Source organism: Vicugna pacos, chromosome 14 (genome assembly GCF_048564905.1).
Source record: "Vicugna pacos chromosome 14, VicPac4, whole genome shotgun sequence".
In the NCBI taxonomy this organism is placed as follows: domain Eukaryota; kingdom Metazoa; phylum Chordata; class Mammalia; order Artiodactyla; family Camelidae; genus Vicugna; species Vicugna pacos.
In genome coordinates this window covers 44094192-44108175 of record NC_133000.1, presented here as the reverse complement: position 1 = coordinate 44108175, position 13984 = coordinate 44094192, and the positions used below count along the sequence as shown (strand labels likewise).

Sequence of the window (13984 nt, the reverse complement as noted above, 5' to 3'; positions counted from 1 at the left end):
AAAATTGGTGCTTTCCTGAGGTGAATAGATTGGAGAGGGCAAGTGAACTCTTGTAGATTAATGGAGCAAGTTGCTTTCACCCCTAAATGCTTGTTGTGTCCCAAGACGAAAATCAATGCTCAGTTTCTGCCATGATTTTTTCTTCTGCACTGTTATCCCACGGGCATTTAATTTTATCTTCCTCCTCAAAGAAAGGAGTGTGTCTTTATTCTTGCAGCTTTAATGTCTAGCTCATTGCTTGTTGAATAGATGGATGAATGAATTGAATGATTGAATGGAACCCTTCTTTCCTTTCTTGAAACAGGTAGGATTTGGAACCAGAATTTCTGCTAGGCAGCTACTTTTGCATTTCCCAATCTATAGCCATCACAATCTCCTTCTGGATTTCACATGTTTCTCTGCTTCAAATCTCAGGAAGAGAATTGAACTTACTTTCTCAAAAAATGCTGAAGAGATTAGCAGAAGATGGTGTCCATAGAGAAGTTTAGGGATTAAAAAATAATCTGTCATGTACCCTCCCTCTAAAGTTTCAAATATCTCTCACTCTTCTGATAAACTTAACCTCTTATTAATTCATGTCACTTTTGTTTCCTTTTGTTAAGTTAGATTTTGGCTTCACCCTGAATAAGCATTCTAAATGGACTAGGCAAGGTTGGTAAACATTGTACAGTTGTTGGGGAGAGAGATAGCAATTAGCATGAGACTGATTTAATGATGTAGACTAAGGAGAGACATCTACCCACTGATCTATCTGGAAAAGAAATCTTTTTTATTCAGAACTGCAGGGAAGGTTGTGCCTGAGTGGACCCCTAAGTAAGTGAGATACCAAGTGTAGGCGTCTCTAAGCTATTACTCTGCTCTTTTAGTGCAGATGGTTGAAAACACTGAAGGTTGCACTGTGGCTCCTGTGTAAAGCTGGCAAAAACAATTACTAAAGTCATAAATTTTGATTTCATTCGAGCTATTAAGGGTAATAATTTATTAAAGTGAGGTCTTCTGCTTTGATTAAAACTGAGAGTTCAGATGCTCTGATCCTCTGGGGTAGAGCTGGATGACTGGTGTAGACCAGAAGGTTTGAAGTGGCTACTGTTGAGGCAATTGATCATTCCCCAAAGAAATGTTTCGCTAATTGTTTCACATCTTCTTTTCAGTTAAGTTATTGTTTTTCTTTCCAAGAGTAACTTATTTCTAGCAAAGCAAACCAATCCACTTAAAAAAAATCCTGATTTAATCAGGCATTTAGGGACGTTAGATAGCTTGATCAAGTCTATACCTTCTAGTAAATTAGTAAAGCCAGTGTTTAGAGCTAAATCTGTCAAGACCATAATACTAGTGCTTCTGGGCACTGCCCTGTGCGTGTTTTCCTGGAAGTCTCCTGAAGCTTTGCTGAAAGTAATTGAAATATTCAAGTATTTTACAATTGGGTTGGAGTCCTAGATCTTCTAGAGTCAAACCCTCTAGCAGTTAGTGACCAAGACTAAACACCAACCCTGTCAATAAGAGGATCTAACTGTAGGTCTTGGTGGGTAGAGGAATATCTTGTTAGTAAATTATGTTGTAACTTCCCCTCAACCAAGTAGTCTTGTATAATTTCAAGGAGAGATTCCCTCCTGTTCTTAGACAAAAGGATAAGTGACTTGCCTTGCCTTCCGAATCTTTCCTTCCAGTTTCCTCCATTCTTTGCGTAGCTATCTCAAAACTCTGCTCTCCCTTAATTGTAAAGTAATCCCCAGTAGGGTGTGAGTTGATGGCTTTAGGTGTTAACCGCCACCAAGGGTATTTGCATTTTAATGGAAGGCTTTAAAAGATCTTAAAGCTTCAAGACTAAAAGCAGTGAATCTCTATTGGTGGAATTGGAGGCTGTGTGATAGATTGGGCAGGACATATCTAGGGTGAAAAGAGCCCACTGGGTCTCTTCTAATCACAGTGTGAAATAAAAGTGTCCCTACTCAGTGGCCTTACTTCTACCTCCACAGTGAGGGCTGTGAGGACAGCTGCTGTGGCCTGAATAATAAAGTGCTGCTAAACAGTTTCATTCTTTTAAAGCCAAACAAATTAAAGGACTAAAACTTTCCAACCTTAACTTCCTTTTCCTTTCGCAAGTTCTCCGTGGCATCTTGCCTGAGATCCCCCAACACTTCTTTTCCTCTGAGCTTCAGATGTAAATTTAGCATCTTTAGACTCAGAATCCCAGACTTTTTTACATCTCTTTTTTCATTTTCTGGAAACATAGAGACTACTGGAATCGATGAGGAATTTGGGGGAAAGACTTAATACTTTAGGTTAAAATTTGTTTCAATACATACAGTGACCCAGGCACTGAGCTAAGCTTTAAGGAAAAAAAGACATATTTTATACACTTTCTGCCATACAGACTTGGGAGTGAAACAAATAAACAGATTACTACAGCCAGTGCAGAAAGGGCTTTAATAGAGTTATTCAAGATAAGCTATCACAGTGCCTAGAAGGACTGCTCCCTAGAAGTGGTTAGTAAGAAGGATGACTAAGATTTAGCCAAGTGAAATGGGAATTAGGATGGGCTGATGTAGTAAGAGGCTTTGATGGCAAAGGAGGCAGCTTATATGGAGGTAGTGTAATAGGAAATTAAAGCAACATGGGACACTGTTATGAAATTCATTAGGGCCAAATAAAAGCCATGAACATGAGAATAAAAGGGTGAGATTGGAAAAACAAGCAGCAACCAAGTATTGGAAGGCCTTGGTACCATGCTAAAGAGTGGCAGTGCTATAGGAAACTATTGAGATCTTTAAGCATTTGGAAAACACGATTACATTCACATTTTTGAAAAATCCTTCTAAAATCAGTATGGAGAGTTATCTAGACAGCCGGAGTGGGACAAAGCTGCAGGTAGGTCTTGGAAGAGCTATAGTAGTAGATCAAATAAGAAATGAGGAATTGCTCTGGAATATAGGAGTCGGGATGGAGAGAATGGATTAAAGAGATATCTTCATTGGGATGATGTTTGAGTAGGCAAAGGAAGGGAGAAACCACAGCTGAGTCCTGGATTGTTGGCTTAGTCAATTAGGTGCCATTTTGCTAACCCAAGGGAAAATAGGTCTTAACAGAGGAGATGCTGAGTTCAGATTTGCACAAACTGAATCTTAGGTTATTACAGAACAACCAAGCAGGGATTTCCAGTAGACAGACATTAATCTGTCTGAATCCCAGGAGGAAGATTTAGGCTGTAGGTAATATATTTAGTTGTTATTCCTTAACATCTCAGCAATGCTAATAAAAAGACATCATTCAGGGAGAAGGGAGAAGATCAGAGGGCTGTTGATGGACTTTAAGCAAATAACAGGAGTTAAGGAATCAGCTGAGGATGAAAAGTAATACTGAAGAGTAAGAGGAAGTATCCGGAGAGACGCTTCAGGATACGCAGGACAGTGTGCTTACTGGTCAGCAAAACAAACAAATGCACAGTCTATTTGCTCTTGGTTTGGAGTCCTCCAGGATCTGGCCCTAGGCAGTAAGTCTAGCAGCACTGATTTCTACACCTCATTTTATTTGACCTGTTTCAACCCATTGGACGCAATCCTGTACATCTATACATTTTCATGTTTCCATTTCTTTCTCATTTTCTCACTGAGTGTATATTCTTCCTTTTTTTTTTTTTCTCCATGTTCAACTTATTCCTCAGCATTCTTTTCTAATGCTCCCAGTGCCATGAAATCTTACTTACTCTCCCTCAAGTCTAACTTCCCATTAGTGGTCAGATGGCAACTTGCTTTGGACACAGCACATTCTAATTTGCATCATAGTCCTCTATACACCAGATATGTCCCTCTTGGCAAGAGTATAAGCTCCTGGAGACTTAGAACCTAATCCTTCCAAATTGGCCTCCTCTGTGCACTGCTTTGCTTACTAATATTTGTTAAATGACTGCATATATTACTTATATAAATGATAGAGATAGGATCTTTGAATCTTTTGATGAGGCAAAGGATCTTAGCTGAGGCTGACGTGGAAATGTTAACTTATGAAAGATATATCTGGAGGTTTTGATACACATATTGGCTGGATAAATGATGGGAAAGCATTTCATAAAAGTCCATTCATGATGCAGAGACAAAAAGTGGAAACATAATGCTAATTGCGTTTGTTTCCAGGTGGCTCATATTATATTCTTCATGTTATTTTTATACAAGAATAGTGACTACCTGTCTCCCTTTCACCTTCTGCTTTTATAATTTTAAAAATTATTCTTGGACAATAGGCAAGCAAAGGAGAAGTACTGCTAACACACAAACGTAAAGTATTTTTATTTACCCTAAAGGCAGCTATGAGAGACGATACTGGCAGTTTCTCAGCGATGTCCTACAAATAATCCTAAGCCTTTCCAATTTATTTTAGTATATTTAAAGTAAGGCAACCTAGTGGGGCTGTTCATTTAAATAGAATAAGGGTTAAATGATAACTTGACTTATCTTTTAAACGACAAAAAATAAAGAAATTGCAAGACCTTTTCACACATTAGATATGTATTGTCATTTATCATCTAGATATCAGGCTAGCAGTGCGAAGTAATAAAACATATCATCGAAAAATGTGCTATGGGTCTGAATCACTCTTTCATTCCACCTCCCAGCTAACTGTAGTATTAAATCAAACAAGCAGAACATTTCCTTAGGCAGCCATTGCCTTTTAATTTCCTGAAGAACCTTAAAATATCATTCATTACAAGTACTACACATATTTGGTTTTTAAAAGTCTCATAAATCAATAGCAGGCTGACTGTAATAATTATTACAAGTTAGTGCATAATTTTCGTGCTGAAGGCTGCATGCAGAACTTTAGCATATGCAAACGAGGCAATTCAAACTGTGTATAGATATTAATATGAAGAAGCAGGTAACGAGGTGCAGGCTATGAATTATGCATCAGGAGTGGCTGATCTTCAATGAGGAAAATGAATTCAGCATGTAATCTAATTAGTGATGGAAGTCTATTACATCTAACTGCAAAAGCAACCGTCCTTGAAACAAATTTATTTACAGTCCATGTTACCACTTGAAACAACTTTGAAATGATGTGTAAGACAACAGCTTAATTGTAAAAAATTTTTTTTGTTTGTTTATTTCAGTTCTAGACCTGGAAGGCCTCCTAAGAGGACTCAAAGTGTCACCTCCCCAGAGAACTCTCATATCATGCCACATTCTGTCCCGGGCCTTATGTCTCCTGGGATGATCCCACCAACAGGTAAGAGTGCTACCTATTTATGCTGAAAATATTAAAAAAATCAGCCAATGTCATAGCTTTTATATATACCTATGCTTACATGGATATTTACATTTATCAGTTATGTTTTGTGTATACTAAGATAATGTTTCTGAAGAGAATTTATTTCAGAACTGCATTATGATTACCATCATTTATTTATGGGAAATAAAACAAAAGAAGTTTATTTGACCACAGTGCTAGGAATTATTCTAATTCATCCTCTTGCTAATAGCAAACAACAAATTATTATCTCTGTTTTCCTGGTAGGGAATTGAGGCAGATTCAATGACTTTCCTAAGGTCAATCAGCGGGTCATTGGTCACTGTCAGTGATTCAAACCCAGGCCGCTGGAGTCTAAGCTTATTTTTGAATCCATAAGAGCTCCAAAATAGATTGAAATGCTTTCAAGCAAAAGACCATCATGATGTCAAATAGAAATATCTTCTATTTTTCTTAAACTATTTCTATTAGAAGCATTTGAAAGATGTTTATTACTAGAATTTTGAAAAAGTACCAGTAAAAGTATAGTCAACAACCTAAGCTTCATACCGTAAAAACTTTAGTAATGTGCTGCATGCAAAAATAACTCACTTGATTTTCACCAACTGAATGTGTTCACTAATTATTTCATTTACTCTCATACACATTTGCCTACTTTCCAGGTTTTATCCAGACCCATGAGCAAATTAAAATTATAATAATAATGATATTATTATTTGATAACATATATTTGTATTAATTCTTGCTGTCATGAAAGCTTATTGAGGAGATATACATATAAACATGTAATTGACATGTAATATGACTGAAACAGCAAAGATAATCTGGCAAGATCAGGACACAATCTTCATTTTTTCCTCTGAATTCCCACATCAATGGAAATGTCTTTCTCTAGGCTGTGATATAACCATGGGTGTCTTATTTCATATTCCATGCTTGGCTGAAGGCTCTTTGGAAGCCATGACTCACCTTTATTTTTGCAGGAGAATCGAGACAATTCGTTCACCTTTGTGAACCTTTATCAAGCATTCACTGAGTTGAATTTGAAGTTATCTGTTCATTTTGCAATATTTAACTTTTCTCCAGTAAGGTACCAAAGGTTCTTCAAAGTGAATATCTTACATTCCAAAGAAGAGTTGTATTTTTATGCTCAGTTTTGCAGATGAAAAATTGAGCAACAGAAAAAATGAACTTAATAGTTGAAAACAACCCAAATACAGAGCAGGTATCATCATTTCATTTGTTTTGTCATGCTTCTCAAGTAGCTGAACCCCATTGCCTAAAATTCTAATTTCCAATTTGACATTTAGAAAAGTATGTAACACTTTGTTAAGTCTTAACTGTTTTTATTTAACTAGATAAAATTTCCTGATTTGTACATTTGTAGGGTTTTTGGTTCTACACAGGCAGAATGGAAAGAGAATCTTAACTTTTCATGTTTTATGATTGAAAGACTCAAGTGTACTAGAAGAAAGATTTAAGAGTCTTCAACGTCTCAAAAAACAATGTCTGGGGGTTTTGAAAATAATCATTTTAATAATCTTCACTTTGTATTTGATAAGTTTGTGTTAACTCTCACTAATCTCAGTTATGTTTTGGGCGAACAGTATTCGATATTGATTTTATATTAAAATAGGGAAGATCTGGCTCCAAATTGCCTGCCAATATTTTAAGATCAAAACATTAAATACTTCATTACCAAAGCGATATTGAGATAAGATGATGTCATCAGACTCTAAGTATAGCAACACCTCACATAATTAAGACCATCAAATATCTTTGGGGTAAATGAAGTTTCTAAACAACTGAAAATCATAAGCCAAAACTCAAAATCAAAATATGAAGCCATTTTTGATAGATCTCTTTCTGAAATGTCTTACACACTTCCCTGGCTTGGTGAACAGAGATACTGAAGATAATTTAAAGTTGATGCATCATTATGGTCATTCATTTTTGAAGCAGGACCACTTCATGTATTTTAATTGCTGTGCTATCTCCTCAGACATGCTTTTTTAACTTCCATTCTTCCTAGTATGTTGTACACCCAGAAACCAGAATTTCTCTCAAGCTTATTAAGCATTACACTGAAAAGACCTTAGGCAGTCATGTTCCAGAGAAGGATGAGGAAATGGAGACTCACCAGGAGAATAGATGATTTGAAGAAGTAGGTTTGATACTCCGTAGAGCCCAGTGAATGGCCTTAAAACAGGATGTGTGAGCTCACTGTTGCTTATTTCACTTACTTTCAATTTTTAGACGTTGATCCAAAGATCTGAAGCTGCCAGAAATTTGGCTGTTGCACATGAATGAACTATCTTAACATATTCAATATGATTGCTCTTTTTACATACAATTTTCCTAGATGGAGAAGTTTAGATTTTGGAGAATACAGAATAATATTTCCATCCCTTGGAGAATGTTATTTAGTATCTTAAAACATTCACTGGAAATTTAATGGCCTTAAAGAAATTTTATAGTTCTCAAAAGAGTGTATCACTTTTCTCCCAAGGAATACTTAATGTATTGGGGGAATATGATTCAATATGGATATACAGACTTTATGTCCCAGGACTTTACTTATATTGCTACTTTCTTTAAAAATAAAATGGTATTTTTTTCTTCAAGATGGGAAAGATGAAATGTGTTATTTTTTAAAGACAATAAAAAAAGTATATGTCAGTATTTTTGATGTTAAGCAAACTAGTTTGATGACATTTCTATTATGTTTTTGACCTGTGAGTTTGAAGTTAATTTTTTTTTACCAGGAGTCTGTAACTGTATCAGTATATTTGAAAGACTTGGAAATCATTTTCTAAAACTAACAAAATAAAAAATAAACAAACATATAGATATCATAAAGACAAAGGAAAAATAAAACAAATGGCCCCCAAATCTCCAGTCCTTTCTAAGATTTAAATTGTCAACTGCCGATAAACATTGACCTGTACTTTTGTATTCCAAGTATTACCATTTGAAAAGCATAAAAGATGCACATTTACCTTCAAGGTTGTCAAAATTCGTCCTGGGGGGAAAAATACATTTATTTCGACAATTTATAAAAATCTGTCAATTTGTCTGTAATCATGCCTTCATTTTTCTTTTCAACAGTTGAACATTGGAGTTAAGTAATAATCTTTCCTCAAGACATCTGTTTCTCAGAAAAAAATTTTGATAATTTTCTTTTAAAGTGTCTTCCCACCCCTAGGATTATGTATTTAGGTATCTGTAATTAAAAAAAAAAAAAAAGAAAAAGAAAAAACTTTTGAGATTGCTTATGGAGCTTTTGTTTGCTATTTTGGTTGTTCAAGTGGGCTTCTGTGTAACCTTAGAAGAGGGCGTGGGCAGATGGTGATAATTTCCAAAATTTATGGTTGTCACTGGACGCCACAGCAACCAGAAGTGGAAGTTAATGAAAGAAAGAAAGCTCTTTGTAGAATCTCACAGTACGATACCTCCTGTAGGGCCCCCTACATTTACTTGGACTGAGCACATGTCATAAATCATTTTTGATAATAAATACCAGTTTGGAATAAATTCATCCTAGCAACAGAGTTCCAATAACATTCATACTTTTTATAGAATCATGTGTATTTTACAATGAAGGAAAGGGTTATTTAGGAATTCTAAATACTCCCCTCTTGTGCCAGGAGTACAGTTTAGACAGAATATTTGGCCAACTTCCTGATTTTATCTTTAGGGCAGAATACAAACTAGTTTTGAAATGCAATTTCCATATAAGTATTAAGAAGTAACTCAGTGAGTCCCAAAGATTTGCATTTAACATTAAAAGAAAAGTTATCCATTATCTGTTTTTTTTTTTCATATATACTCAAATTAAATGACTGAATGATTATAGTTTTGCTTCTTGGACACATCTTTTCTCTCACTGTGACTTTGTAGGCATATAATCAATATGCCTGCAGGATAAAAAAAGAAAGCAATTGTAAACACGCATGAGCTATGCTTAAAAGATAAGAACTTATAAATGCAACTTGACCATTTTGAAAATAGTACTAGACCAGAGCAATATTAATCCAAAGTTAATTCCATTGAAACATTCTTATCTTAAAAAAAGATTATAGGAAAATATTCTCATATGGATTTATAATTCAAAAATGTATACTTTCAAAATTGATATTCTTTATTTTTCTAACTACATGTTATTGACTAACTGGCAACAACACCCAACTACCCATTTTTAGAATATCAGCATTTGTAATATTTAAAATTCATTAAGCATTTCAACTTCTAAGGAAAAAAAATTCTTGTGGAAATGTGCCTTGCATGCTGAGAAGTTTATTGCAATAAATGCATTTTACTCCCTGGGGAGACTCACAAGTAAGGATAACAGAGAATGCACCAGTGAAACAGCCACAAATGGATCGATCGTCTTCACTAATAAATTAAGCATCACAATCTATTGAATGTCTCACTCAAAGAGTAAATAGGATACAGACTATTTAAACCATTGTTGTTTATGTAGTGCATGTAGGTATGTATTTTCATACATTTATAGGTAGGGAACGTGTGTGAAGTTTAATTACTGGACATTTTGAAGGTAGTACATTGAGGCTATCAGTATTTCATGCACATTTCCCATTAAATTTTTCTTGAAGAGAAAAATAAAGAGATAAAGTAATCCATCTTCTTTCCGTTTTTTGTGGAAGGCCAGCCAGAACACTAAACTTCATCATGTAATTTATTCAGTTTTAAAATTTGTATTGGGCACTGTATTAGTTTCCTGTGGCTGCTGTAACAAATTACCACCTACTTGGTGACTAAAATAAACTGAAATTTATTCTCTCACAATTCTGGAGAGGTTCAACATCAGCACTGTTGGGTCAAGTCAAAGTGACCACAAGGCCAGACTCCCTCTGCGGGCCTCAGGGGAGTATGTTTCCTTGCCTCTGAGCTTCTGGAGACTGCCAGTTTTCCTTGGTTTGTGGCTCTAATTTCTACCTTACCCCCTTTGTGTGTGTGTGTGTGTGTGTTTGTGTGTGTGTATGTATAAATATCCCTCTGACTCTTTTGCAAGGACACTTGCAATTGCATTTAAGGCCCATCAGTGAATCCAGGATAATCTCCCCATCTTGAAGTCATTAACATAATCACAACTGCAAAGACTCTTCTTCCAGTTAAAGTGGCATTCCCAGGTTCCCAGATTTAGCATGTGGGTATAACTTTGAGGATCATTATCAGCCTTCCACACCCAGAAAGCCACAGGTTGAGGTATTACGCGAGGCCCAAGTGTGGTGTGGAAGACACACATACCAACAGATTTTGGACATTTTTGTTTACGACGTGGACGACTGCTTGCCACAATGCAGATATTCAAAGTAAATATTTTTTCAATGAGTATGGCTAACATATGTTTAGTAAAGGATTTCTGAGATAAATGATTGTGCCTCAGAGTTACAAATTTAAACAGTGGTGTTATAATGCAGCTTATAAAACCCTATTAAGCACAATTAGGCTCCAGATTAGAGACGCAGAGACTAGCGCCTAAAGAAGGTGTGCTAAGTAAATGGAAGGCACTGTTTATTTGTTTGTTTATGGATTATGATGACTACATTTAAGCATTATCATCCACAATTGGAGAAATTTATATTTCCAGACTGATGCTCTAGAGAAGCAATATCTACAGGAATAAAATGGCAACATAGAACATATTTGCCTTTGCAATTCCTCCATATCTATAGTGAACTCGTAGTACCGTAATAAAGAACTAATTTAATACATATATGAATAAAATGTAGCTCATAATTTAACAGAATATAAATATTGGTTTGTTATGAGCAACTAGATGATAAATATATTTACTTTATTATATATGTAATATACATTAATATCAAGTAGTTCAGTCAAATCACAATATGCCCCAGGTCTGTTACTAGCATAGACATTCATAAAAATCTTTTTTTCTCCCTGAGCTCTTAGAGCAAAGATCTGTTATTTTAGATTTAATTAAGTAACCACATATTACTAGACTTCTGGACAGGCCTCTCATCTACTTAATTTAGAAGAAAATTACAGTCCTTTCTTCCCTAATTTGTTTCTCTCTTCCGAGTTCCTATTGAGTTCTGTGGTCTCATATGCCTACATTGGGCCATAGTCAGAATTATAATCTACTTAAACTTCTCTCTCAGTAGATTTGCATTAATGAAGTTGCTAATATACTTAATTGACTAATTGCAAGGTATTATTGGCTTCTTTTTTAGTAATACGATGCCTCCTTTGACAGAAGTCTGTTTACATTAAGAAAAGCAAATCAGATTTTGAGTCGATTTTTGATTATGATGGTAAATGGTGTGTGGATTACCAGGCGCTTTGTAGATTAGCCATTTACTTGTGGGGTTCTCATACAGTGTTCTAGTCCCTTGGTTGTACAATATGTCACATGTCATCTTTTAGTGCCTGCTCTAATTTCTTGACCAGTAAGTTGCACTATTACTTCCTTATTCCCTTCCCTAATCAAGGGAAGTGAGAAGTAGGTTAAATAATGTTCATTCAAGACAAGCAACCAACATTACTATAGATATATTGTGAATATTCCTAACGAAGTTGTCAAACAGAAGTCATACAAGAGAAACAGAATTCTTTGTTTAGTCTCCTTCTCAGTCTTTGATAGACTTTCCCCTCTGAGGCTAACTTCAAAGCTTCAACTTCTTCCCTTAATGAAGTGCTCCAACTTTGTTATTAAGGATTTAACCATATCATGTTGAAATTTTTTAATATTTTCTCATGCATTTGGGGGATATGTTTTACAACTTTATGCTCTTTTTTGTAAAGATGTAGAGTTGCTAATTGCAAGTGTTGACAGGACCAAATGTTTCAAGTCAACTTGGCAAATGTCAGAAAAGTAGCAGTATTAAAAAACCTGCATTCAGTTTTCTAAAACATTTATTGCCCTAGTCATGAATGAACTTAAGATCCGATTTGAAAACATTCTACATGAAAAACACTGAAGGATTTTATTTGGTTATGCAATCATATAAATCAACGATGTGCTAATAAACCTGAGCTTAATGGATAGCAATATAAAACCCAGATAAAACGAAACAACAATACAACTTTACTCTGCATTTCAGATGACACCTGGAGTATTATGTTCAGTCATGGCACTGCAGTTTTTAGCAGGACATTGACAGACTGTGAGCATTGAGAGAATAGCCTGGATGATAGGGATTTGGAAATGATGGTGATGTTTAGTCTTAGGAAGACTTACAGACTGTCTGAAAGTGGATGGTGGAGTAGATTCATACTGTGCTCTTCCAAGGACAGAAATCTAACTGATGCACAGTGATTACAGAGAGTTCTGCACTAGCTTCTATGAGAGAGAGTCTTGCTACAGGGAGAACTAAGTATGGAGCTCATTACTTGTAAAACCGTAAGTTTTCCTTCTGAAAGAAGGGTTCAAGAGCAAAGTGGAATGAAAACTTGTTAGCCATAGTACTTATACTTAATTACTGTTTATAGGCTATGTTGTTCATGATACAATAGTATAACAGTTTTAAAAAAAATTCGTTCCTTCCCTGGCCATCAGTCATCCATTTCCTCTCTTAGTAATCACTGTTGCTAGGGAAATTTGAAGGTAATTTTTCATGGAAGGGAGGTAGATTGAATAAGATAATCTTGTTCCCTTCTAATTATAAAATTTGATGACTTTATTTTATTTTACCTGGAATTATTGTTCTAAACTTGGCATGGCGTCTTTCTGATTAAAGGGCATCTGTTCTTCAGGGTTTTATATGCTTATATTTGTTCATAGTTTTTGAGACAGTTTTTAAAAATTATTTTTTGAGATGAATGCTTCATATTTACAAGCTATAATACTGTTTGTAACACTGGTTTTCATGATGGAATAGTTAACTCATAGGTAAGACTATAACAATGGTAGACTAACAAATACTTTTTATCCAATTGAAAGAAATGTTTAAATGCTTTTTCCTCCTATGTTCTCTCTGCTTTTCTTTCATCAGGACTCCACAAAGTGGTTCATAGCTCTAAAATTAATAGATAGGAGGAAATGACACTCATTGGATGTTACATAAAATAATACTTTTGGCTGTGGTAAGATTTGGAACAAAGGATGGAAAGAAATAGTATTATTTTAACCAATAAAGGTTATCAGAAATGATAGTAGAAAGACATGAACTCATAAAGGTATTTAAATGAAAAACCTTAAACTTTATATAAATTACTTTGATTTGACTCTCCACTTTAAAAAATTAATCTCCAAGAAAGAAGTCAGTTCTTGAAATTCCTGAAAATCTTCCAAAGATTCAACTTCTAAAATGTGTGATAATTAAGCCAGTTGAATATAGTGATACTCTATTTCCTTCCTCTGTAAAAAAGAATCATTTTATTATATCAAAATTATTTTTCTCATTAAACTGCTGTGAATGTCAAATGACACAATTTATAACATCATTCTATAAATGATGAAGTTAGACAAAAATAAAGTATTATTATTGTAATTAAACAGGCTGATCCAAATGTTACTGATTATTATTGCTAATTCTGTATGCTCATACTAATTCCATTTGCTTTAAGAAGAAAATTGATAACTTTAAAAATCATATAGCTTAGGTGTAGGAAGTCTTAGTTTTGCAAGTTACTCAAATTCAAATAAATGTGCCCTATAGGTATTCTTAATAAAGGATAGGTATTCTTAATAAAGGTAGTAAACACTAAAATTTGATTATTACCTGTTTACTTTTCAATAAGTTATTTTTATAAATTT

General features: G+C 34.7%; 1 protein-coding gene across 1 annotated transcript in view; it reads left to right on the top strand.

Annotated features, from left to right (window-relative positions):
• DACH1 (dachshund family transcription factor 1) overlaps window positions 1–13984 on the top strand; it is a 393411-nt gene that overhangs the window by 163661 nt on the left and 215766 nt on the right. The window contains exon 2 of the mRNA XM_006210279.4: window positions 5105–5220. Coding sequence (XP_006210341.2) covers window positions 5105–5220 — 116 coding nt within the window. The remainder of the gene's footprint in view (window positions 1–5104; window positions 5221–13984) is intronic.